This window comes from Physeter macrocephalus, chromosome 18 (genome assembly GCF_002837175.3).
Source record: "Physeter macrocephalus isolate SW-GA chromosome 18, ASM283717v5, whole genome shotgun sequence".
Lineage (NCBI taxonomy): Eukaryota > Metazoa > Chordata > Mammalia > Artiodactyla > Physeteridae > Physeter > Physeter macrocephalus.
In genome coordinates, this window is record NC_041231.1 from 54932958 (window position 1) to 54958054 (window position 25097).

Below are 25097 nucleotides of genomic sequence, written 5' to 3' on the forward strand. Positions count from 1 at the left end.
TCCCACGTGCCACAGAGCGGCTGGGCCCGTGAGCCATGGCCGCTGAGCCTGCGCGTCCGGAGCCTGTGCTCCGCAACGGGAGAGGCCGCAGCAGAGGGAGGCCCGCATACCACAAAAAAAAAAAAAAAAAAAAATGGGTCACTTCCAAATGGGTGACACTCGGTGGACAAATTTTTAAAAAGGAAAACTGCCCAAGAGAAGGGAACTTACCTGTCTGAATCTTGGCTCTAAATAGAAAAGAAGTATCACCTTAAGATTCCTAATCAAAAGCCTGAACTTAGAACTGGAAATCATAATACCTGTGTGACACAAAGTCCTAAGATGAATTTCAGAGTAAAAGATTAACCACAAAGAAAAAAAAAAAAGAAAAAACCCTCCAAATTAACAGTCTTAAAATACAGGAACACACCAAAACAAAACAAAAACAAAACAAAAAACACTGAAATAAGAGGAAACAAACCACAATTAGCAAAAAATCAGCAAAAATAACAAATCATGAAACCAAACCACAAAGACCACAGATACTAAGATGATAAAATAAAAAAAATAAAATAAATATATTTACTATGTTTAGAATAAGAGATAAAAGTATGACAGGAGAAAGAGAATGAGAAGAATTGAAAAAGAACCAAATAAAATTTCTGGAAATGAAAAAAATAAAATGAAAAAGTTAGGAAGTTAATGGATAGTTAAAAACTGCTGAGATATAACTGAAGAGAACCAGTGAACTGGAAGACAGACCAGAAGAAATCACACAAGATGAAGCACAGAGCAACAGAAAATACAAGTGGTTAAAAGACCTGGAAAATAAAGGGAGAAGATTCAATATCAGAGATCCAGAAAGAGATAATAATGAGAATAGGGAAAAAGCAATATTGAAAGAAGTGAAAACTAAGAACTTTCCGGGATGGATGAAAGACACAACTCCTCAAATTCACTGGATCCAACAGAATATCAAGCAATTTAAATGAAAATAAACCCACACCCAGACACATCATAATGAACTTTAAAGAAGAAAAATAAGTGTACAACTTCCATGCTGTTAAAAAGAAAAGAAAAAAAAAAAAGAAAGAAATGGAGGAAATTCAATAAAACGAGGAAAAAGTGAGGGTGAGGAGGGACCCAAAAAGAAGGAAATCAAAAGAGTGAGACAAGTAGAAAATACAAAATATAGAAGAACATGATTCCAAATATATGAATACTCACAGCTAATATATATGGATTTAACCCTCTACAAATAGAGATGAAGACTGTCAAACTAAAAAAGGAAAAACCTTACTATGCGCCATTTACAAAAGACACAACCATAAGGACACACAAGTTGAAAGTCAAAGACACAACAAGAAAACTACAGACCAATATCCTTTATGAATATAAATGCAAAATGCTCAACAAAATACTACCAAACCAAATCCAGCAGCACATTAAAAGGATTCTACACCATGACAAAGTGGGATATACTAGGAAAACAAGGGTGGTTCACACCAATTAATCAATTAATGTAATACTCTGTATTAGTAAAATGAAGGGGAAAAAACCCATATAATCATCTTCAGATACAGAAAAAATATTTGACAAAATCCAACACCCTTTTATGACAAAAACACTCCAAAGGCATGATTCTGTTTATCTGAAATGTCCAGAATAAATAAATCTATAGAAACAGATTAGATTTGTGGTTGCCAAGAGCAAGGGGAAAGGGAGAATGAGGAGTGACTCATTAACTCCATGAGGAGTTAATGGGTACAGGGTTTCTTTGGGGGGTGATGAAAATGTTCTGAAATCAGACTGTGTTGGTGCTCACACAATACTGTGAATGTACTAAATGCCTAAAGAGGTTAAAATGGTGAACTTTTATGTTATGTGAATTTTATCTCAAAAAAAAAAGACACATGTAGTTGTGAGATAAATACAGGTGATTTATTAAAAGAACCAATTAGGCATCTTGGAAATGAAAAATATGGGGGAAAAAACAGTAAGGCACAGCTAAATAGCCAATTAATAAGCTGGATGGCTAGCCTGAGACAATCTCCCAGAAAGAACAAGAGCACAAAGAGAAAAAGTAATAGAAACTTTAAGAGGTGTGGGACTTCCCTGGTGGTCCAGGGGTTAAGTCTCCGTGCTCCCAATGCAGGGGGCCCAGGTTCGATCCCTGGTCAGGGAACTAGATCCTGCATGCTGCAATGAAGATCCTGCAGGTGGCAACAAAGATCCCAAGTGCCGCAGCTAAGACCCAGTGCGGTCAAATTAATTAATTAATTAATTAATTTTTTTTTTTTTTTTTTTTAAAGAGAGAGAGATGTGAAGAACTGACCCAGAAGCACCACCATCAATCTAACAGGAATTCATTAGGAGAGAATGGAGGAAAAAAGAGTAACTGAAGAAACAGAATCCATGAATCTAAGATGGAAAGGGCCCAACAGCTCCCAAGCAAGATAAATTTATCATTTAAAAAATAAATTAGTGGACACTTTAAATTGTCTCAAAATCAAGACTAAAATTAAATTTGCTACCACAGAGATAAACACTCAAAAACAGTATCAGCTTCACAACTTACAACTTACTTAAAATGAGACTCTCCAAGTACAACTGACAGAATAACAGTGACTCTGACTCATAAGGCTGTTAGGAACATCAAATAAAATAAATAAAAATACCTCATATTAAGATAGGCAGACAACAGACATATCACATACACTAATAAAGCCAGTTTTCCCTTAATTATGAGATGAGCTTTTTTCACATTAATATTTCTGTTTTATTTTAGTTAATCCTTTAAATAACCCTGGAAGGTATATATTCTTATCCCCAAGGTTCACACTGTCATAAGTACTTAAGTACTCCGTCTTTGCCCCAAAGTACTTGGATGTGATGTAAATACAACATCCTCTGACAGTTAACTGAAAGATCAAAACATGAATTAAAGCATTGAGAACAGAAGTCACCTAAAAAAGATGTGACTCCTAAACTGACAAAAGCCAAAATAACCAGCCTGAATATATTTATAGCTAAAGAAACAAATGTATCAATTAGGGGAAAGAGGTGAAAGCACAATAAAAGGAGAATAACATTGCCAAATAGTTGTCTTTAGCCAAAAAACTTGAGTGCTCCATTCTTATTGATAAAATCTCCTTTCTACTAAAAGACAGGTATACTGGGCTTATAAAACATCTGATAGCCTAACTTCCTTAGTCTGATTCATTGTTCACCAGAGACCTAATCTTTCATAGGAAAAAAAAATCATTAATTATGAAAAGCTTGAACAGTTTGTGTGATAGTAATTTCTCACAGTATACTAGTTTTACACAATGGTCATACGAGTTTCAGTAATGTGCATTTATATACCCTTAAGACACATATGACCCCATTTTCACTCAATTAGAATTCCTCTTGAGGCTGAAGAGCAGACTCTGTCTGGGTCACAGCAAAGTCACCTAAATGATGAGTGCTACCTTGTGAAACCCAATAGGAAGAAGCCTTGAGTCCTAATCCCTGCTGGACACCAAGGTGCTGAAAAGTTTTTACTTGAAAAGCAAATCTCTTAAAACATACCTCATCTAGGATTTCTCTGTTTCTTTGTAGAAGTTCAGGTAGCTCTTTGATCAACTGATCAACAGTCTGGATGCCTCCCTGTTCAATCACAGATGTGGACTTAGTCAGTATAGACTGAGGTACAGTATCTCCAGATATATCTTCAATTGCTGCTGGAAGATTAAGTGAAGCTAACACCCTGAAAAAATGAGATACTATGTCATCTAGAGGTCTAATCCTCCTTTAAAACACTGATCTCCTACATCCAAATCAATAGCAGCAGAGTTAGCACTCCAAAAAAGTGGGTAAGCCCTGTCAATGGAAACATAAAGCAAAAAGAGGAAAAACAGAAAATCAGTGATTGATAAAATTAAAAGAAAATCATTAAAGAGTTAAGTTAGGTTCACAGTTCAGAACTGAAAGCTAAAAGGTAAGAAATATGCATTAAAATATACTAGATACCTTTGGCTCACAGGTAAACTTAACTTCTTTCAGTCTAAGTAATTAAAAGTCAAAAATTCTATTTTAAAAATGCAATCTTGGGCTTCCCTGGTGGCACAGTGGTTGAGAGTCCGCCTGCCAATGCAGGTGACACGGGTTCGTGCCCCGGTCCGGGAGGATCCCACATGCCGCGGAGTGGCTGGGCGTGTGAGCCATGGCCGCTGGGCCTGCGCATCCAGAGCCTGTGCTCCGCAACGGGAGAGGCCACAACAGTGAGAGGCCCGTGTACCGCCCAAAAAAAAAAAAAAAAAAAAAAAAAAAAAAGCAATCTTTTATCACACTCCTGATTGTTATACTGTCAGTGACAAAACAGAAATAATACACAAAATGGTTATAATTTCATATCATCTAAGCAAAATTTCAAGAGTACACAGTTGATCTATGTATTAATACAGAATCTTCATCTGTTCTGTTTCGTGGCACAATAACTATTATTCTATTATTTCATTTACGTAATGGAGGGGATGTTTGAGTAAACTTATGTTGCTTTCTCACTGGAAAAAGTAAAATGAGGTCAAAACCTATGCATTTATCAAAATTAAAAACATGAAAAAGCAAACAAGACTAGGAAAAAACATTCTCAGTAACATTTCTGATAAAGGACTTGCCTCTAAAATATGTAAAGAACTCTTTAAAAATTATTAAGAACAAAAACTCAGTTTCTAAAAATGAGCAAAAAGATTTCAACAGACACTTCACAAAGACATATGAATGGCTAATAAGCACATGAAGAGTTGCTCAACATCGTCAGTCATCAGGGGAATGAAAATTAAACCACTATGAGATACTACTACACAAACACTAAAATGGCTAAAATTAAAGAGACTGACAATCCTAAGTTCTGATAAGGATACAGAGCAAGTACATTTCTCAAACAGTGCAGGAACAATGACTTTGGAAAACCATCTGGACATTTCCTGTGAAGTTAAACATACACTAACCATACAACTCAGCAATTCTAATCCTAGGTTACTTACCCAAGAGAAATAAAACATGTGCACACAAAGATCTGTACATCAATGTTCATAACAACTGAAATGTCATCAAAAGGTGAAAGAATTAACAAACTATTTAACCATAAAAAAAATACTGCTCAGTAATAAAAATCAAACTGATACATAAAACATAGATTATGCTAAGTGAAAGAAGCCCAACACATTTTTAATATATACTGATACATGCTGTGCATATTGCAAGTATTGCATATTATACATACTGCAGCAATACTATACACTGTATATAATGTACTATCAATATATATCATATATAATGTACTATTTACTGTATATAATGTACTATATACTGTCATATACATATTGCACATGTTATAATGATTACATTTATATTAACTTGTATAAAAGGTAAAACTAACCTGTGGTGACAGGGAGCAGATCAGTAGTGGCTAGAGGGTAGAGGAGGAGGAATTGAATGTAAAGGCATGAGGGAATTTTTTAGGGTGATGGATATGTTCTCTATCTTGATCATGATGGTGGTAGTTACATGGGTATACATATTTATCAAAAAGAACTGAACTATACACTTAAAATGGGTGTACTTTATTGTGTGAAAATTATACTTAATATTTTTTTTAAAACAATGTATTATTTTCTTAGTCTTCAATCCACCAAAAACAAAAACTGTTTCACAATACTGAACGTACATGTATCTTAACCTTGAAAATTCAGTTCTACTTCACATTTCCCTCAAATAAGTATCTCCTAAAATACAAATTAGTGGTCAAATATTTTCACTTTGTTTCAGTAATTAAATTTCTTCCAACTATAATATATTTGCCAGGGTTCAGTAAATATAGTGTCCCCAAGAAATGTGTGTGTGTCTATATTTGTTATTTCAAATATCCTTGACATTCAGCTCTGAGCTCAGAAAACTACAACGTTCATAAATAATCAATCAGAAAACATTAGAACTTTAGAGATAAATTTATGAAAGTTAAGCTCTACTTACCCATTTGCCAAAGTGGTGGCTTCTCTCATTTGAGCAATTGATCTGTTAACTAAATCAGCTTTCCTCTGACCACAGGCAGCCAAAGACTGCTGCACTGACACAGGAACCATCTTCTCAAACAGATCTAAAATTAGGAATCAAAATTTCAACAAAATTTTAAGACAAAAACTCAAACTGTAAAGTGACTAGTCATATTTCCTTTCCAATATTCACATTAAAAGTCTACAGATATTTAAAGAACAAAACTAAATCACTATTGAAAATACAATGATGAAGAGAATTTTTAGATCACCATATGCGTGGACAATGATAACGAAAGCTTTTTCTTTGAACTTAATTTTCTTAGCTTTTAAAGATGTGTTAGTCATTAAGTTTAAAGGATCTTTGGTGAAGAAGATCTACACAGGAGAAAACAATGCTTATTTGGTGATGAAAACTGATTGAGTGGGCCACAGTGCTATGGTTTCCAGCTCCACCACTTCCTGGCTCTGCAACCTTGGGCAAATGACTTAACCACTCTGCATCAGTATCCTTATCAGTCAAATGGGGATAATAATAGTACCTGTCTCATGGAGTTGTTCTGAGAAATAAATGAGCTAATATTTGTAAAGTGCTGAAAAGAGTTTCTGGTACATGGTAGACACTTTGTGTTTGTTAAATAGAAATAAGTACAGTTGTCCCTTGGTATCTGCAGGGGATTGCTTCCAGGACCCCCAGCCAATACCAAATCCGTGGATGCCCAAGTCCCTTATAAAAAATGGCACAGTATTTGCATATAACCTACAAATATCCTCCCAAATACTTTAAATCATTTCTAACTTACTTATGATACTTAACACAATGTAAATGCTATGTAAAATAGTTGCCAGAGGATGGCAAATTCAAGTTTTGCTTTTTGGAACTTTCTGGAAATTTTTTTATGTGAATATTTTCAATCAGCAGTTCCTTGCATTCATGGCTGTGGAACCACAGATACAGATGGCCAACTGTAAAATAACCACCCAATAACTTAGAATAATATCCTTGGCATCTCAGCTAGAGGCTACCATAATATTGCTTATAACTACAATATTCAAGGATATTATAACATTTCATACAACCATGACTCCAGAAGTTTATGTGTTTAAAGTCATATTTATGTATGTTTATTTTTATCAGCAGAATCTTAAATAACAAATGTTAACAAAAAGACAAATGCTCACTGACGTCGTTATCATTACTCAGACACAGTTTCAAGTTTTCTGACTCTGTTGTATATATACTTTATGCTTTACTACCATTTACTTTCCATCTTAAAATTTCACTGTAATTTTTATTCTCATATTCACTTTGAACAACATGAATGCAAATTATATTCAAAGCATACAATCGCAATTATGTGATTTTAGCTACAAAAAGTAGATTAAACTGCAGAAAAAATAAATAAGATTAAAGTGCCTCTGAACAGTTGACATACCAGTGAATTTCTGGCTGATGGGTACACTGACTGGCGTAGATTTCACAAGTGTGGCTTTGCCAATAGGGTCTAGATCTTTAAGGTCTGGAACTCGATCATGATAAATGAAATCATTATCCTTCTTTGCTGCAGTAAGGGCACGGTTGATTTTGTCAGAAAATTCCTTCACGTTGACATATTCATCATAGCGAGATGCCACTGTTTTAATCAATTCTGCTGCATGCTTAAGAAAATGTAAAAAAAATAAAATAAAAGAATATTTTCTTTCTTTTTTTCAACCAGGTATCCAAGCACTGGTTTTTTAAAAAAATCTTTGAGGACTGGCATTACTAGAAATGTGGTCAACAGAACAGCCTAGAAATTCTCCCATCACAAATACCAAAATATCAAAAATGAAGAATAATACAGAGCAGATATCCCTTTAAAGACATGAATGAATTACCAAGAAAATAAAAGAAATCAAAACTATAAACTGACATTGAGGAAAGCTGGCTCTGGCTGTTGGGTATTTCTGTACCCAAAGGACGAGCTATTAAAATGCATTAAAAGCCCTCAGGGAGACTTAAGACAGGGGTCTTGAAACTACATAAGACGGAAAACTAAGAAACATCCCTTTCACCCTCCACATGAAGGCAGGAACCTCAAAGGGCTATACCCGTCATGAAAAGGGTGAGTCAGAAAAAAATTATGCAACATAGGAAATCAACAAGGAAGCATGCTGTGTCAGCACCAATAGGAATCTTTTCTTTAAAGGCTGCCCTTGTGATACATAAGATGAACACATGCCTCACATAAAGTTAGGGTTCAAATTACTTAGGTGGTGTTAGGTATAGTAACACCAGATAAAATAGACAATAAAGTCAAAAGCATTATTAGGGATAAATTCAGTATAAAACACTTTCCAATTTGCCAGAAAGATATAAAACCTCTTAAATATTGTATTTAAAAGTGTTTATCCATATAAACAATTATAATGAAAAATTGATAAATCTACCCAGTATTAGAATGGACAATTTTAACATTCCTGTCTCAGAAATAAATGAAATAAATGGAGTAAACAAAAGATGTGTTAGATTATAGAAGATCTGAACAACATAATTAATGAGTTTGAGTTACCAGACATGGAGAACCCTGGGCTCCACAGTTAGAGAATACATAATATTCTCAGGTATATAAAGACCATCTATATAAAGCGGCCACATGAAGAGATAAAGCAGTCTAAAACAACAAAATTACAAGATTACAAGAATGGTTTAATATTAGAAAACCTACTTATGTAATTCTCCAAATAATAAAATTTAAGTTTAAAAAATCAAATTAGGGCTTCCCTGGTGGCACAGTGGTTGAGAGTCCGCCTGCCGATGCAGGGGACACGGGTTCGTGCCCCGGTCCGGGAAGATCCCACATGCCGCGGAGCTGCGTTCTTCCGGGGCCTGTGCTCCGCAACAGGAGAGACCACAACAGTGAGAGGCCCGCGTACCGCAAAAAAAATAAAAATTAAAAAAATAAAAAATAAAAAATCAAATTATCTCCAAAGACGTTGAAAAATCATTTGATAAAATATTCTCTTGACATTTTTTTAAATTTTAGTAAAATAAAAATAGATATCCAGTTCCTTAACATGTTAAAATCTTAACCTCCAAAGCTAATCTCATGCTTAGCAGAAAAATAAAAGAAACATTCCTAGAGTCAAAATAAAACAAAGATCACCAGTATCGTCATGAACATAGAACACAGAACATGTCAAAATAACCAGACAAAAGGATAAAATTAGAGGTATAAAATTTAGAAAAGAAAAGGAACAATGATTATTTACCAGCTTTTGCTGGTATATATTTGTATATCAGCAAAAGCTAAGAGAATTAACTATTCTAAATAAGAGATAGCTTAGATTCAAAATCAACAGAGCGAATACAGATAAACAACCACCAATTTGAAAAGATAACTAAAGAAAAAATCCATTGTTACTAGCAACAGGAAGACAAAATATACAGGAATAAATTTTAAAATATATGTGCAAGATTAACATGAAATAGAAACAAGGATAACCAAAACAAAGAAAACAAAAGCTATACCTTTAGTGTAAACCAAGAGATGGGAAAATGCACAAATTTAAATCACTTTTTAAAGTGATCTGTACATCAAATTTGATTTGTAAATGTGGTCAAACGCTCCCCCACACTGAAAAATTATTAAGAGCATAAGAAATGCTGAATACAGCAGGGGAAGGCTAAGGGCCCCACCGGGAAAGTGCTTAATTAAGCAAATCTAAAAACAATGAAATGCAATGAGGTGACAGCTGCCAGCTCAAAGATAAAGGTAAAGCCAAATGGCCTGCCTGGAGCCACCCAGGGGTCACGGGAAAAATGGAATACTGAGGAGCGTCATCCCAAGGAGCTGCTGAGCACAGAGGCAGATAATTACAAGGGCAGGGATGCTGGGGGAAGCAGAACAGAGGACTGAAAGTGGGGAGAAGGAGGAAAGGGGATAAGCACTTAGAAAATGTCAACAAAATACAAACTCTGAAAGTAGATGCATCACCTGGAAAAGCAAAGGCTGTGAGGAACTCCGGGAAATACAGGCACAGAAGTGGAATCCTTCCTACACCAGGCTTTGAGAAGCAGAGAGGAGGAGAGGAGGAAGGGCCCTACACAAGGAGGCTTGGAAAGATACCCTGCGGTTCCCCCACCCAGGAACCTCTTGCTATTCCCCAACTAAAATCAAGCTCATTCAAACACAAGTGACTGACAAGGCATCCCATCTGCCTCAACACTAAGAAACCATAAGGAAAAGGATGAAAAAGAGCAGTTTAACTTTCCAACAGATAATGAAAATTCACTGAAGAAACGTTGCCACAGGGAGTTCCCTGGCAGTCCAGTGGTTAGGACTCGCACTTTCACTGCTGTGGCCTCGGGTTCAATCCCTGGTCGGGAAACTAAAACCCTGCAAGCCTCGCAGCACAGCCAAAAAAAAAAAAACAAGAAAGAAATATTGCCACAAAGCAAAGAACACAGCATACTAAAAAAACTAAAATAAGCTAAAAACTTAAGGATGCAATCACAGTACCAAAGACACACAAAATATGAACAGAGGACCAGATGGCCCAGATAACAGTGGGTGATAGATAGCAAGAGAATGTGAAACAGGACCTGCAGAACTCAGGAAAGAAAGTGAAGAAAAATACGAAAATAGTTTAAGGAAGACTGTAAGATTTATGCAAGGAACATGAAAGAGATAACAGACATCACAGAAATCAGTGTAAGAAACATACAAAACAAGAAAAAATGAGGACAATTCAACATGGCAGTTGGGGAGCAGAGGCCGTTACAAATTAAAACTTCATGAGACATATCAACCAAATGCAACATGAGGACCATGTATGAATCCTCATTTGAACAAACCAACTGTAAAAACACATTTTAGAAAAAATCAGAGAAAGCTGATTTTTTAGTATCATAAACTATGTTCGGATACTATTAGATTACTAGAATTAATTATTAATTAGTATTAATTGTGCTAGATAGGATGACATTGTGGTTTTAATTTTTTTAAGACTTACATACACTGAAGTAACTTAAGGATCAAATGATACATAAGACAGCTGAAAATACTCCAAAAAAATAAGAGGGGAAGGGGAAACATGAAACGCAAAGCAAAATATTGATAATCACTGAAGCTGGGTAATGGATATCTGATGATTCTTACTTTTATATATATATATTTTTTTGAAATTTTCCATAGTAAATACTTAAATAAAATTCATACAGAAGCATAAACAATCTCCTTAATATCTACAAGCTACTATCATAACAAAGAAAAAAACAATACTTTCACCAAATCAGTTTTATCATCTCATTAAGTCCCTCATTAATGAATTAAATAAATTCTGGTAGGTATTCATTCTATCTGAGTCACATTTTTTTTATCTGTATAGAGTCATCCCTCAGTATCCACGGGGGATTGGTTCCAGGATCTGCCACAGATACCAGAATCCAAATCCTCAAGTCCCACAGTTGGCCCTCCGTACCCAGACTCTGCATCTGCAGATTAAACATAGTACACGACCAGCATTTGGTTGAATCCATAAATTCAGAACGTGAAGATACAGAGATCCAAATATTTATTCATTGAAATAAACCTGCAATATAAGCGGACTTGGACAGCTCAGGCCTGTGTTGTTCAAGTATCAACTGTATTTTTATGTCTTTTTGAAGATCGTACCTTGGCAGCTTTAGAGACTCCACCAGGATGATCAAGTGGACCCACCTTCTGGAGCCAAATGAACTGCACTGTCCAATAAGCACACTGCATGAGCTGTATAAGTCCAGGTACAACTTTTCTTGGCCCCAGAAGTGAATCACAAGCAGCAATTTTCCCTTTGTTATTTTACCTACTATTGTGATATTCCTGACTCTTGTGATTTTGTTTTTATTTCTGGTTTGCTCGTGACTAATATGTTTTTCCCCATTATTGTTAACAATGATTGCAAAGCTGATTGAATGGTGCAACCATCAGGTACATGGGGCAGAAGGAGAGACTACGGAGAATATGAGTTGCTGGTCATCTTTTTTGTCTGTTTTGTTCTGTTTGCCTATTTCTGAGCTCAAATCAAGTAGAAAAATATCTCATACTTAATGGAAAGAGGAACAGCCTTTGGAGATATGAATCAGTAAGTATTTGTGTTCTATATGTTAACTTCTGACCTATGACTAAAGGTGTAAAACTGAAGTTATAAACTCTTGTGTGTCCATAACTGAAAAAAGTCTTTATCTCTTGTTATGAGTTTGAAAGTTTCCTTTTTCCAGAGGGGTTTAAAAAATTAGATTAAAATTTCAAAGAGGCTCTTATATAACTGGTTTATAGAGAATAAAGGCTTATTTGAATATAATAGTCCCAGAATTCCCCCAAAATAAAAAAGCTAAACTTCTGTAAAACAAACAGCAGTGCTCATCACCCAGTCATTATCCACTGCAGTGGCTGACCAACACTGCTCCCTGAGAGAGGAATTAGGGATGAAAAACAAGTAGAGGCACTCTGTGCTTTCGAAAAACAGGCCCCTTAGACAGTTAGATGCATATCTGAGGAAGAATTTTAATGAACCCAGATTCCCACATCTTCCCACACATAGAAAAGCACTAAAATCATTAACTTGAGATATCTTTTCTTTGTGACTAGCAGTAATGTTACTGAGATGTAAGCCTGACCGACTGTACATATTCCTTAGCCAAAATCATATATAAGCTGGTGTCTCCCCTACCTCTTCAGAGTGGTTCCCCAGAGCTACTGAGAGGCTGTCTCCCATGCCACAGTCCTCAGTAAAGTCCCTGAATAAAACTTAAACTCCAACTCTTATGTTGTGTGTTCTTCTTTCAGTCAAAACTCCTAATACTCCTAATACTTTAAATATGCTACCCTGAAAAAAATCTCTCCCCCAGAAACCCTCTTCTCAGAAGCATTTTCATATAATGCTTTCATATGATGCTAAGTTATTATAATCAAAGTGAATCCCTAGAAAAATAAAATATGTTTGATAATCTGAGTGTGCCCATCTCTGATTTTGTCAGTGTGGAGGTGTGGAGCATAATACAAGCATACATTTTATTTTTTATAAAACTTGGGTTTCTTTTCTCATGAAAAGACTAAACTTAACTTCCTAAATAAGATTTGCATAGTATCTTCTAATACCAGCCCATATTTAAGTTTCCTTAACAGTCCTCTTCCTACCCTCTGCTTACCAACCCTCAAAATACAAACAGCTCATGTAAACAGCCCTTGCCCCTGCTGCAAAGTTGCCCCAGATGTCACATCAAGTTTCTCACACACCCAGTGCTGATACAACAGCATAGAAGGTACTCTGCTGATTACCAAATCTATTTATGTATCTATTACCACTGTCCTTTTCAAGCTGTGGAATTGTAATGACCCAATTTAGACCAAGGCTAGGCCATAAGTTAAGTACTCCACATCCTTTCTGGAGCATATAATTAATTTAGAATATTTTATATTAAAATAAACATGGATAAATAAAAGAAAACTGAATGCAAATTTTGCATGAAATTTTTAGATAAAATATGAGACTTCAAAAAGCACACAGTGGGCTTCCCTGGTGGCGCAGTGGTTGCGCGTTTTAAAAACAAAATACTCTCCTTTCATCTTGGTTAAATATTCAGCTTAGATCATATAATAATTTAATTTTGGGGGCTCCCCTGGTGGCGCAGTGATTGCGCGTCCACCTGCCGATGCAGGGGACCCGGGTTCGCGCCCCGGGCTGGGAGGATCCCACATGCCGCGGAGCGGCTGGGCCCGTGAGCCATGGCCGCTGAGCCTGCGCGTCCGGAGCCTGTGCTCCGCAACGGGAGGGGCCACAGCAGAGAGAGGCCCGCATACCACAAAAAAAAAAAAAAAAAAAAAAAAAGCACACAGTAGGTATAGCCTAGAAAATAAAAACAATCACCTGACTCTGTTGACAGGGGAAATGAGTGGGAAAGGTTTTACGAGCAAACTTGGGAATCTCACTAAAAAAAAAATAGAAATCCGGGCTTCCCTGGTGGTGCAGTGGTTGGGAATCTGCCTGCCAATGCAGGGGACATGGGTTCGAGCCCTGGTCTGGGAAGATCCCACATGCTGCAGAGCAACTAAGCCCGTGAGCCACAACTACTGAGCCTGTGCGTCTGGAGCCTGTGCTCCGCAATGGGAGAGGTCGCGACAGTGAGAGGCCCGCGCACCGCGATGAAGAGTGGCCCCCACTCGCCGCAACTGGAGAAAGCCCTTGCACAGAAACGAAGACCCAACACAGCCCTAAATAAATAAATAAATAATAATTTTTTTTTAAAAAAAAAGAGAGAAATCCAAGTTACTTAAATATTTAATTCTGAGAAACTCACCTGTAACCTTGCAATCTCTTCTCCAAATTTCTTCTGCCGTTTTGCCAGGATAGACTGGTGGTACTCAGCATAGGCCTGCATGATACAGTGCTTTGCAGCCAAGACAGGGAACACCTCCTGGAAATAAAAATACTGACCAGGGGAGAGTCCAACCACACAAACCACCACAGACAACATGGGATGCAGGAAGAAAAAGGAAAAGGAGACAGAAATTAGAATCACCCCATTAATGGTTTAGAGATAGGTTAGTCAGGTGTAAACAGAGAAGACCACATGATTTTGCATAGACTGGATTCAATGAATTCAGTTTTTTTCTTCCAATTAGAGTTAAGGTTTGTGTTCTTTTCTTTTTAACTGTTAAATGACGCCAATTAAGCTTTTACAATTCACTTTAATTGAGCCATGAAGTCAACATTTTGTTTACAAAGAAAGGAAAGCATGCATTAGAGAGAGAAGTAGAATGGACATTCGCAGAGGAATACCAAGCACAAGGCTTTAGAAGCTTTCTTGTGAGCCCTTACCCAGCCCTTAAGAGTTAACTAAACCACCATTACTCACATATACTAATGAAATTGCTCTATAGCTGACTGTTTCAACATGTTTAAAAGACAAAAGACAGTAAAGTAAGTTCCCTCTTAAATTCATGTCCTAAGAGACTTTTTGAATAAAGATGATTTTTAGCCATATAAAAATTACTCAGTATCACATACTCAAAAACACATAGCAAACAGACAAATGCACTAAGCTAATGACTAATATGATAAAGTGTTATTTTACCTTAATTTGTTTTGAAAAAAATTCCAGTCAAAATTAATTTTAGAAGATCCAAAAACATGAACCAAAAAAGCAGTAGAGGATCTTCTAAAATGTCAAATCCTAGCCTATAACCTCATTGTTTTTAGGAAGTACATGCCATATAATATCCAAGAAATATACTAGACAATCACTGTCTAGACAAAAAAAATAAGAGAATCAAAAACTGAATTACTACCTTGTGAGCTTTCCTGTCTCCCAGTGAATAATTTCCTAGCTTCCTGGGTCACTACTTGCAGATATTCCAGTTTTATAACTAGAATATGAAAATACCTTATGAGCTTTATTAGTAAAAAGGCAAAAAATAAAAGACATCTAAATCTCAAACTGCACTCATGCCAGTTCTCAAGGTAAGTCTGGAGCAACTTGGTACTTAAACAGGAGATTTTCAAGGAATACCAGGATTGGTGCAGAGGTAGTTTCCGAGTCTTTGTAGGTGACATTCTTCTCTCCAGGACAGGACTGAACTAATGGCCCAACAGGATGTAACGGTACACTGTGCAGCTGATCATGAGGTCTTCCAGATGAAAAAAAGGTGAGAGGAGATCCCAAGTCTCTTTTTAAGAGCAACACTATTACTACCCAAGAGTCCTGGGCAAATTTCTACTGATCTCTTGGTGAATTTTAAATCTCCAGGAATCTTCAAATTCCCTAGTGCTCATATTCTGACTAATGTGTTGATGTACTTACATGCTTTTTTATTTCACCACAAAATTGTCTGCAATTTCATAATTTATAAAGATTCCTGAATGACTTATAAATCAATAAATTTCCCTACAAAAGAGCATGTAACCAATACTATTTGCTATCATACAGACAAAACTAATTCCTTGAACATTTCTGAAAGAAAGCAGTTGAATCATACTACATTTCAGTCTGTAAGTTTCCATTTTTAAGCATTCTGAATTTACTTCTTAGTATAATCATCTGCTTTGTCATTTACAAATGATCATCACTGACTAGTCTCTTCAAATGCCACTTCAGAAAGGTTTATATTAAAACAATTAATACTTCCTGTGATATATGGTTTTAGATGGTTGTTTTCCTTAGCTGTCCAATAGCAGCCCAATTTTCTAGCCCTGTTGGCAAAACTTAATTCTAATCAAAGTACTGGATGAATTTGTTAAGTTTCCTTTTCCTTTTGTCTTTATGTCTGTTTTTGCGCTTTAAGATTCATCTTTAAGAAAACAGGACAATAATTAAAAGGGTGAATAATCAACATGCTCAAGTACTCATGCTGTACCAAATAACCAATGATTCAAAACTACACAATGCCTTGATCTGATAAAATTACTGGAGACAGGTGTTCAAAATTTTCCAGCAAGAGTTTTAGCTTGGAGAAACAAGTTTAGTAAAGAGTGGAAGCAAAGGCATCCCCTAAATATGAAAGAGAATTTGTCATGCATCTTAAATAAAAAACTGTTTCTACAAATATACTCTTCAAATGCCTCTCCTTAAATTTCATATTTCTTTATAAAACATAATTTTTAGTTTGCTTCTTATACACAAAAATGTCCAAATATTCCACAAGCAAAACAACGGAGTATTTACAAAAACAATAACTGACCTTAGGGAGAGTATCTTTGTACTGACACTGTTTAAAAGCATCACCAAAATAATCTGCCGCCTGATTAGCCAATTTAGCTATGATAGCATCTTTCATTTTATCTGGAATAAAATATTAAATTGACCATTATAATGAAAATATATATAAAATAATCTGATATATCATAATAAGTCAGTATAGACATTGAGATCACAAGTTTGTACATTTGTCTTAAAAAATTCTTATTGATGAAGTCAATTCTGCATACAACTTAATTATTCCACAGGCAGATCCAAAGAGTCAGAATAGATCAGGAGTTGATAGAAGCTGGGGGAAAAGGGGAATGGAGAGTGACTGACAGTGGGTATGGGGTTTTTGGGGGTAATGATAACGTTCTAAAACAAGACAGTGGTGATTGTTGCAAAACTCTGAATACACTGAAAACTAATGAATTGTATACTTTAAAGGGGTAAATTTTATTGTTTATGAATTCTACCTCAATATAAGCTGTTATTTTAAAAGAAAAACTTTTCCAGTTCATTTAGCTTCCACCTGATGGACTGCTCCCTTATTTTCAATTTCTCTGTACTTACATATTCAGCCTTATTCTAATCTCTCATACTAACTCACATGCCTTATAAGAATTGTTCTTATTCCCTCATTCACAGGGCCAGGGACTCTGCCTGGATGGCTCCTTCTTATCAGTTAAGTCTGGTTTAAACAAGACGTCCTCAAAGAAACTCTTCTTGAATGATGAATCTAAAATAGCATGACTCCCCCTACATCCTTACCCAACTGCCAGACCACCAGTCATTATCACATCTTATTTTCTTCATAGCAATTATCTCTCTCTAAAATTACCTTGGCCACTTAATTTCTTATTTATCACCACCCCACAATAAATTGTAAGCTTCCAGAAAACAAAATTCTTGTTTGTCTGCTAACTCTATCTAGAGCCTGTCACAGGGATTGGCACACAGCTGTACACAATACTTATTTGCTGAATGAATGAATTTTTGACATATTACAAACCTATATAAATACTATTCCAGAGTTCAGTGTTTTAAGACAGTAACTATATATTTCATAAAAGACTTCAAACACAGCCTACATTCTTAAATGTGCATTTGTACCACCTTAAGGTCAGAAAAGGAAAGCGGAAAATTTTCAATAATCCGTGGGTCAAATTCAAAGAGGAAAGTTCTGTGTTGAACATATTACAATCACCTTCTTATTTTAAAAGCCTGTCACTTCTTTTCACATGCAACAAAATATAGGACAAACTGGAATTACCTCTCGTGGCTTTTAAAAAAAATACTTCTTGGGCCTGTGCCAGCATGATAAGACTGAGAGTCCCAACGGTATCTGGAGATATGTCCACAGTAGGCTCTCTATTCAAGGCAGATAAAACCGTCTCTTTAATATGCAAAAAGGCACCACTAGCAAACTAGAGGAAAGAAAAGAATTTCTTTTAAATCTGTAAGAATTCAGCAAGACAATTTTCTACTGTTACACACAAAACCACTTACATCTGACCTATAGACAATAAGGACAGTTTTCTAAAACACTATAGAATAACAAGAGATTGAACGTACATTAAAGTCAAGTGCAGTAACAAACAAAGTAAACTGATGGGACAAATTGATTAAACTTTTTAGAAATACTTCCTCAAAACTAACATGAGAACAAAGGCAGGGATAAAACATTATTAAAATGTTTTTAGTCCTGAAATGCTCTTGATTTGGTCCCAAATTCATCTCTCAAATAATTAAACATGCCATACTTAGGGGAAACCTTAAATAGTACTGATATCTAGTCCTCTGGGGAACAGCATGACTATCCATTGCTACAGATTTTTTATTTGGCTTTCAGAGCTCCCTGCTGAAATGTTCCCCATCAGATTTTTCTTCTCAATTACATTTCGCTGAGGTTAACACTAAAATAACTTCGCTTTTATGAAATAAATAACCTTGGGGAAAAAAAAGGTGGAAGTCTGGGATTAAAAAGTGCTGGGGGGCACTTCCCTGGTAGTGCAGTGGATAAGACTCTGCACTCTCAATGGAGGGGGCCTGGGTTCAATCCCTAGTCAGGGAACTAGATCCCACGTGCATGCTGTAACTAAGAGTTCTCATGCCACAACTAAGGAGCCCATGTGCCACAACTAAGGAGCCCTGGAGCCGCAACTAAGGAGCTGGTGAGCCACAACTAACACCCAGCACAACCAAACAAATAAATTTTTTTTTTTAAAACGTGCTGGGGGTTATGCAGCTACACTACACAGAGCTAACTCAAGGTTAACTGTACTGAAGTAAACATCAATGATTGCTGCAGTCATGAAGTATCATAAAACTAGAATGTCTCCAAGGAGTGATCAGCTGACTTGCTTAGTAAACTCACAGAATCACAGACTAGAACTGCAAGGGATCCAGTCTCTCATTCACAAATATGAACTAGAGACATACAGAGTTTACAGAACCTAGCCTAGGGCACAGAGCTTCTTGGCAGCGAACAGCCCAGACAGGGATCTAGGATCTCTTTCCATCACACTAGGGGACCCTGCTGTGAATCACAGAGGTGACTCACAGAATAGAACATATTCTCAGTAATTCAGAATGCCCTCTAAGATTTCACATGCCAACTACTGGAGTTACAATGAATGGAAAATTAAATAAAATTTTACTTCACTTTCACATTTTAAAATATTTGCCATTTATAGCCTCACAAAGGAAAGGCATATGCACCATGCTTGTCATCTGTGCCCATCTAAAATTGGGAGCATGTTGTGTGCTTAAAGTACATTTTCCTCTCACTTTCTTAGAACAGCATTCTTCACCTCTCTTCTAAACTTAAACAATGGGAAAGATCAAACTCCACCTCTGAAACAAGCAAATTCCAGAGCCATGAGGGACAGTATAAGAAGCATTTGGAATTCCATAAAATTTGGAGTCAGAACACCTGAAACTCCAATCTACCACTTTATTAACACTTCTGCCCTTTAGTCTCCTTGTCTGTAAAATGAAAATGGCATTATATAACATGCATTAAAAAGTTTATGTGAACATCAACATACTCTGTAAATTATAAAGGAATATAAAACATGAAAACATAATTATAGATATCACTTAACAATAATCACTTAGTTTTTTAAATTGAAACAAAAAAGAAAAGCTGAGTAAATAACATACTGCCGCCAAATAATATGCCATATTAGTAAATGATTGTATCTAAAATCTAAATTTAGCTAACTTAAGAACATTACACATCTGACCACATTTAACTATGACCTCTCCTCAAGCTCAGAGTTAAAATTTTCTTGCCAAGAGGTCTTAATTTTTGTGACACTGGTAAAATTTTTAGTGTGTCTCTCTAAGAAAAATTATGTAAAAATAATGTACAAATATTTTAAATGAGGTCATTTATTTAAAAGGGACTTGCCAAGGATTTCACCTCAAAACATTTAATCATTTGTTCTCCCAACATCTACTGAGCCTTTATTATGTGCCAGGCACTGTGCTAGGTGCTGGGTATACAATGGTGAGGAAAAACAGAGCTGGATCCACAAGTAAGTAGTTTATCTAAGGGCTTCAAAAATATGTATCAATTCATTAAAAAGTACATTATTTTTCAAGAAAGCATCTGTGTGTAAAGAAACATTTATAAACCTAAATGCAAATTATTTTCAATTTAATCCAACTTAGCGTTGATGGTTATGTAGTAACTACTGTTCTGCGTACCTGATAATGCTTAGCAGCGATTTTCAATCCTTCATCATTATCCAGGTTCTGTTCCGCTGCAATCTGGCTAGCTAAGGCTGCACAATTGAACAACACACAGCTCTTTTCATATCCTAGGCTTGCAAGAGCTGTAAAAAATTGAGAAGGAAAAATTTATCAGATTATTTTTGTTCTAAAGAAAATGAATGTTTCAAAGAGAAATACTAGGGCCTCTATCCCACTGGCTCGCACGAAAACAAGTTTCCAGACCTGTTTTCTAACCCATAATACCACTCCCATATTCCTAGCTGCCCTGCCAGGCATCTATTTCCACAACAATATTCTCATCACCTAAAACTCAAGGATCAATAAATTAATCTTTCCTTCCCTTTACGTCCACACTGCTATTAGTCAGATTCAAAATGAAAAGTCATTCAAGTCATTTCAAATTCAATTAGAATAAATTCTTTCCATTTTTCCATCACCTCTCTCAAAACGATATCTTCCCATGACATTCAAACCAGTTCCTCACTACTACAAACCTACGCCAGGGCAAGCACCTCCTAGCGTAAAGGAGTGAGAGTATTAGCTGGGAAGGCCAGCTAATACATCTCTCAGAGGTATAGAAGATTATATGGTTAAAATACAATTCTAACCAAGAATCTACACACCTCACATCCACTAGGATAGCTACTATCAAACAAAATGGTAAATAACAGTTGTTGGCAGGCATGTGGAGAAATTAGGACCACTGTGTACTGTTGGTGGGAATGTAAAATGTTGCAGCCATGTAGAAAACAGTAAGGAGGTTCCTCAAAAAATTAGAAATAAAATTACTAGATAATCCAACAATTCCACTTCCGGGCATAAACCCAAAAGAACTGAAAGCAGGGTCTCAGTCTCAGAGATATTTGTACACCCATGTTTGTAACAGAATTATTCATAATAGCCTAAAGGTGGAAGTAACTCAAGTGTCCACTGATTCATGAACAGAAACAAAATGTGGTGTGCACTTATAAGGGAATATTAGCCTTAAAAAGGAAGGAAATCGGGTCTCATGCTACAACATGGATGAACCTTGAGGACATTATACTAAGTGAAGCAAGCTAGTCACAAAAAGACAAACACTCTATGATCCCACCCATATGAGGTGTCTAAAGTAGGCAAACTCACAGAAACAGAAAGTAGAATGGTGGTTACCAAGTACTGGGCAAAGGGTGAAAAGGGGAGTTGTTGTTTAAAGGGTACAGAGTTTCAGATTTGCAAGATCAAAAAGTTCTGGAGATCTGTTTCACAACAATGTGAATATACTTAACACCTCTGAACTGTACACTTTATATTAGTTAAGACAGGGAATTCTCTGGCGGTCCAGTGATTAGGACTCAGCGCTTTCACTGCTGGGGCTCAGGTTTGATCCCTGGTTGGGGAACTAAGATCCTGCAAGCCATGTGGTGTGGCCAAAAAAAAAATAATTTTTAAAAATTGGTTAAGATAGTAAATTTTAGGTTATGGGTTTTTTTTAACCACAAAAAATTTTTTAAAAAAGAACAAATTCAATCATAGTGACATTCAAGGTCTTACATTATGTGCCAGGTATTGAACACCAACCAAAATAATCAGAAGGCTTCTTACAAAAAATACTGAACAAACCATCTAGGAAAATCGGAGCAACACTACAGCTGTGTGTTTGTGCCACACAATAGTGCCATAAAGTAACACCCTCCTTGTTATGTAGCATTTTAGTAGTCTCCCTTGTAATTATGGTCAGCTTTTAGCTTGCCTCCAACCTAATTCTAGCCTCCTCACCATAAAGTAAAGCAGACATACACACCAGCTACTCTAACCTACTTTCCTAAATAAATGTATTAAAAATCTAGAATAACCAGGATGAGTAGAACATGCAGCAAAATAAAGATCAAGGTGAACTGAAAATCTGAGCCCAGAGTAAACAATTCCAATAATAGAAAACATTTCAAAGATCCACATTAACATCCTTAAAGAGATTCAAAGATGGTACATCCATAAACAAGTACAGGATGTTATTAAAAAAAGAACAATCCATGAATAAGAAAAAGTTCCTGGAAATTAAAAACTTGATTGCTAAAAGTTTTTCAAAAGAAAGGTTAGAAAATATCTAGGCAGCCCATAAAGAGAAAACAAAATGAAACGTGTAAAAGTTGTGAGTGAGTAGCTCAGAACAACTAACATCAGTTAATACAGCATTCTGAACAGAAGAGAGGAAAAAATGAAGAAGAAATTGTCGAAGAAATGTATGAAAATTTCCCAGGGCTGAAAGGAGATAATGAGTCTTCCATCTGAAAGGGCCAACAATAAAATGCCATACCCCAAATGAAAGCCAATTAGATCTTTTGAGATTTCTAACCATGAAGTATAAAGAGAAAATTGTAAAAATCTTCCCAAGAAAAGAGGAACAGGTCACCTACAAAAGAATACTCAGCAGACTTTTCATCAGTAACACTGGATAGTAAAAGGCAAGGGAACAATGCCTTCAGGTTCTGAAGAAATATGATTCTAATTAATTCAACATATATTAAAGCCAGTATGGCTAAAAAAAAGGGGAACAAGGGACTAAATGGGAAGCAATGATGTCAGGGAGGTAAGAGAGCCAACTCTGCTGTAAAGCTTTAGCTTTTACTCTGAGTGAGGCAAGAAGTCAACAGAGTTTTGAACAGAGACACATTCAGCCCACCCGGTGGACAACAGACTGTGGGGAAGCAGCACTGGTGGAGGCCAGAGATTAGGACAGGTAGCTGCTGCAATAGGTGCGAGGGTTGATGGTGGCCCTGACCAGAACAGCACGAGCAGAGGTGCTGAGAAGTGACTGGATTTTTAATATCTTTCAAAAGAAAATCTGATAGGATTTGCTGATGAATTCACTGAATGTAGGGAGTGAAGTGAAACAATGTCAAGAGTGACTCCAAGGTTTCTAACCTAAGCAGAATTTCAAACCAAATTCATGTGAGGGCAAAATACAGACATTTCCACAAAGAAGAGATTCAGAAATTTGACCTTTTCTGAGAAAGTTACTTAAGAGTATATTCCAGCAAAAGAGGAAGACACAATACCCAGAAAACAATGGCTCTAAACTAAGGGATAATAGTTATACAGCAGATTTATATAGCAAACAGTCCAGATTCAAGCAAGAAAACAGATGAGGCCAAAGGGAACAGAAGAGTCACTCAGGAAAAGGTGAGTCCAGAGAGATAAATAGTAAGACCGAGAGTCTGGAAAGTCTTGAGAATATGATAAAAGCACAGAATGTGTCTGGTGGTGGAGCAATTAGAACTTCTAAAAACACACACACACGCACACAGAGCCATACAAGAAAGTCACAGTCTAAATATGAAGCAACTCATCCAGCATATATGACAGAGAGTCGGTGGACTTAAAGAAGAATGAAATATATTCCAAGCAACAGATAAAAGTAAACTTTTTATATATAAGATATATATGCCAGCCTATTATATTTCCTATAAACATTATCATCCCAGGCTGTTGTCTGTCATTTATTTTGACAATTTCTCACGTATAAGAGATTTTGTGAAAACTTTTTCTTGTAATTAAAACTTTTTTCCTTTATGATTTCTTCTATCACATCTAAACTTAAATCAGCGTTTTTTAAAAATAAATGTTCAACTCTCCTTTCTTCAAATAGCTCTTTTTTCTTAATATTGAACTTCATTCTTGTTTTTTTATCTGAGCTCTTCTTTTTCATTAAGCTTTTCAAAATGACAACAGCTTGATTATAAAAATAGTTGTTCTAAAATTCAAACAATTGTTTAAACACACACACACACACACACAAGGAAATGTTTTTTTATCTGAGCTCTTCTTTTTCATTAAGCTTTTCAAAATGACAACAGCTTGATTATAAAAATAGTTGTTCTAAAATTCAAACAATTGTTTAAACACACACACACACACACACACACACACACACACACACACACACACAAGAAAATAAATTAAAAATCACTCAATATCCTCCCAGAGTTACCTAATAATTTTTGGTGAGTATCTTGACAAATAAGTACATACATGTTCACATACCCAATTTTTCACAGATAGTACACTATACTATATTCAGGGTGCCTGGAGTGCACAACTCCAGGAAGCAGCAATCACCCTGGTTTCCATACAAAAGGTGTTCCAAAGAGACCAGCTCTGGGGCCCCAAGTTACATCAATTCAAGGCAGCAGCGCTCACCTGTAACAGGCCTTTCATTGGATATTCAATGGACACAGATGTACATGTCAACAAATATATATTTGCATTATCATTCTTAATATTCTAAATTACACAATATTCTAATGAATGGGCAGCCTGTGCTTTATTTAACCAAAACATTAGTGATGGACATTTAATTCCCAATATTTGCTATTAGAAATGCCTTGATGATCTACCTCCTGCTTTACTTATGCTTTCAATTTTTGTGTGTCCCAATTCCTCTAGGACCTCAGTTCATCAACTTAAACTATCTCACTTAAGTGTCTCCTGGCTCTCCTGCTACCTGCTCCTTATTCTCAGCCAAACAACTTGCTTGTCACAACAGCACTAGAAGTCCTTTACTTTTTTTTTTTTTGGACGTGGGCCTCTCACTGTTGTGACCTCTCCCGTTGCAGGGCACAGGCTCCGGGCGCGCAGGCTCAGCGGCCATGGCTCACAGG

At 36.2% G+C, this 25097-nt stretch overlaps 1 protein-coding gene across 2 annotated transcripts in view; it reads right to left on the minus strand.

Moving 5' to 3' along the window:
- PDCD6IP (programmed cell death 6 interacting protein) overlaps positions 1-25097 on the minus strand; it is a 63640-nt gene that overhangs the window by 23709 nt on the left and 14834 nt on the right. Inside the window, exons 4-10 of one of the 2 annotated variants that reach the window (XM_028479670.2) lie at positions 20431-20558; positions 17990-18143; positions 16718-16818; positions 14338-14469; positions 7454-7676; positions 5998-6121; positions 3553-3730 (exon numbers count right to left, since the gene is read on the minus strand). In XM_028479670.2, the coding sequence (XP_028335471.1) occupies positions 3553-3730; positions 5998-6121; positions 7454-7676; positions 14338-14469; positions 16718-16818; positions 17990-18143; positions 20431-20558 (1040 nt within the window). The remainder of the gene's footprint in view (positions 1-3552; positions 3731-5997; positions 6122-7453; positions 7677-14337; positions 14470-16717; positions 16819-17989; positions 18144-20430; positions 20559-25097) is intronic. The other variant, XM_024116532.3, reaches the window with a different exon arrangement.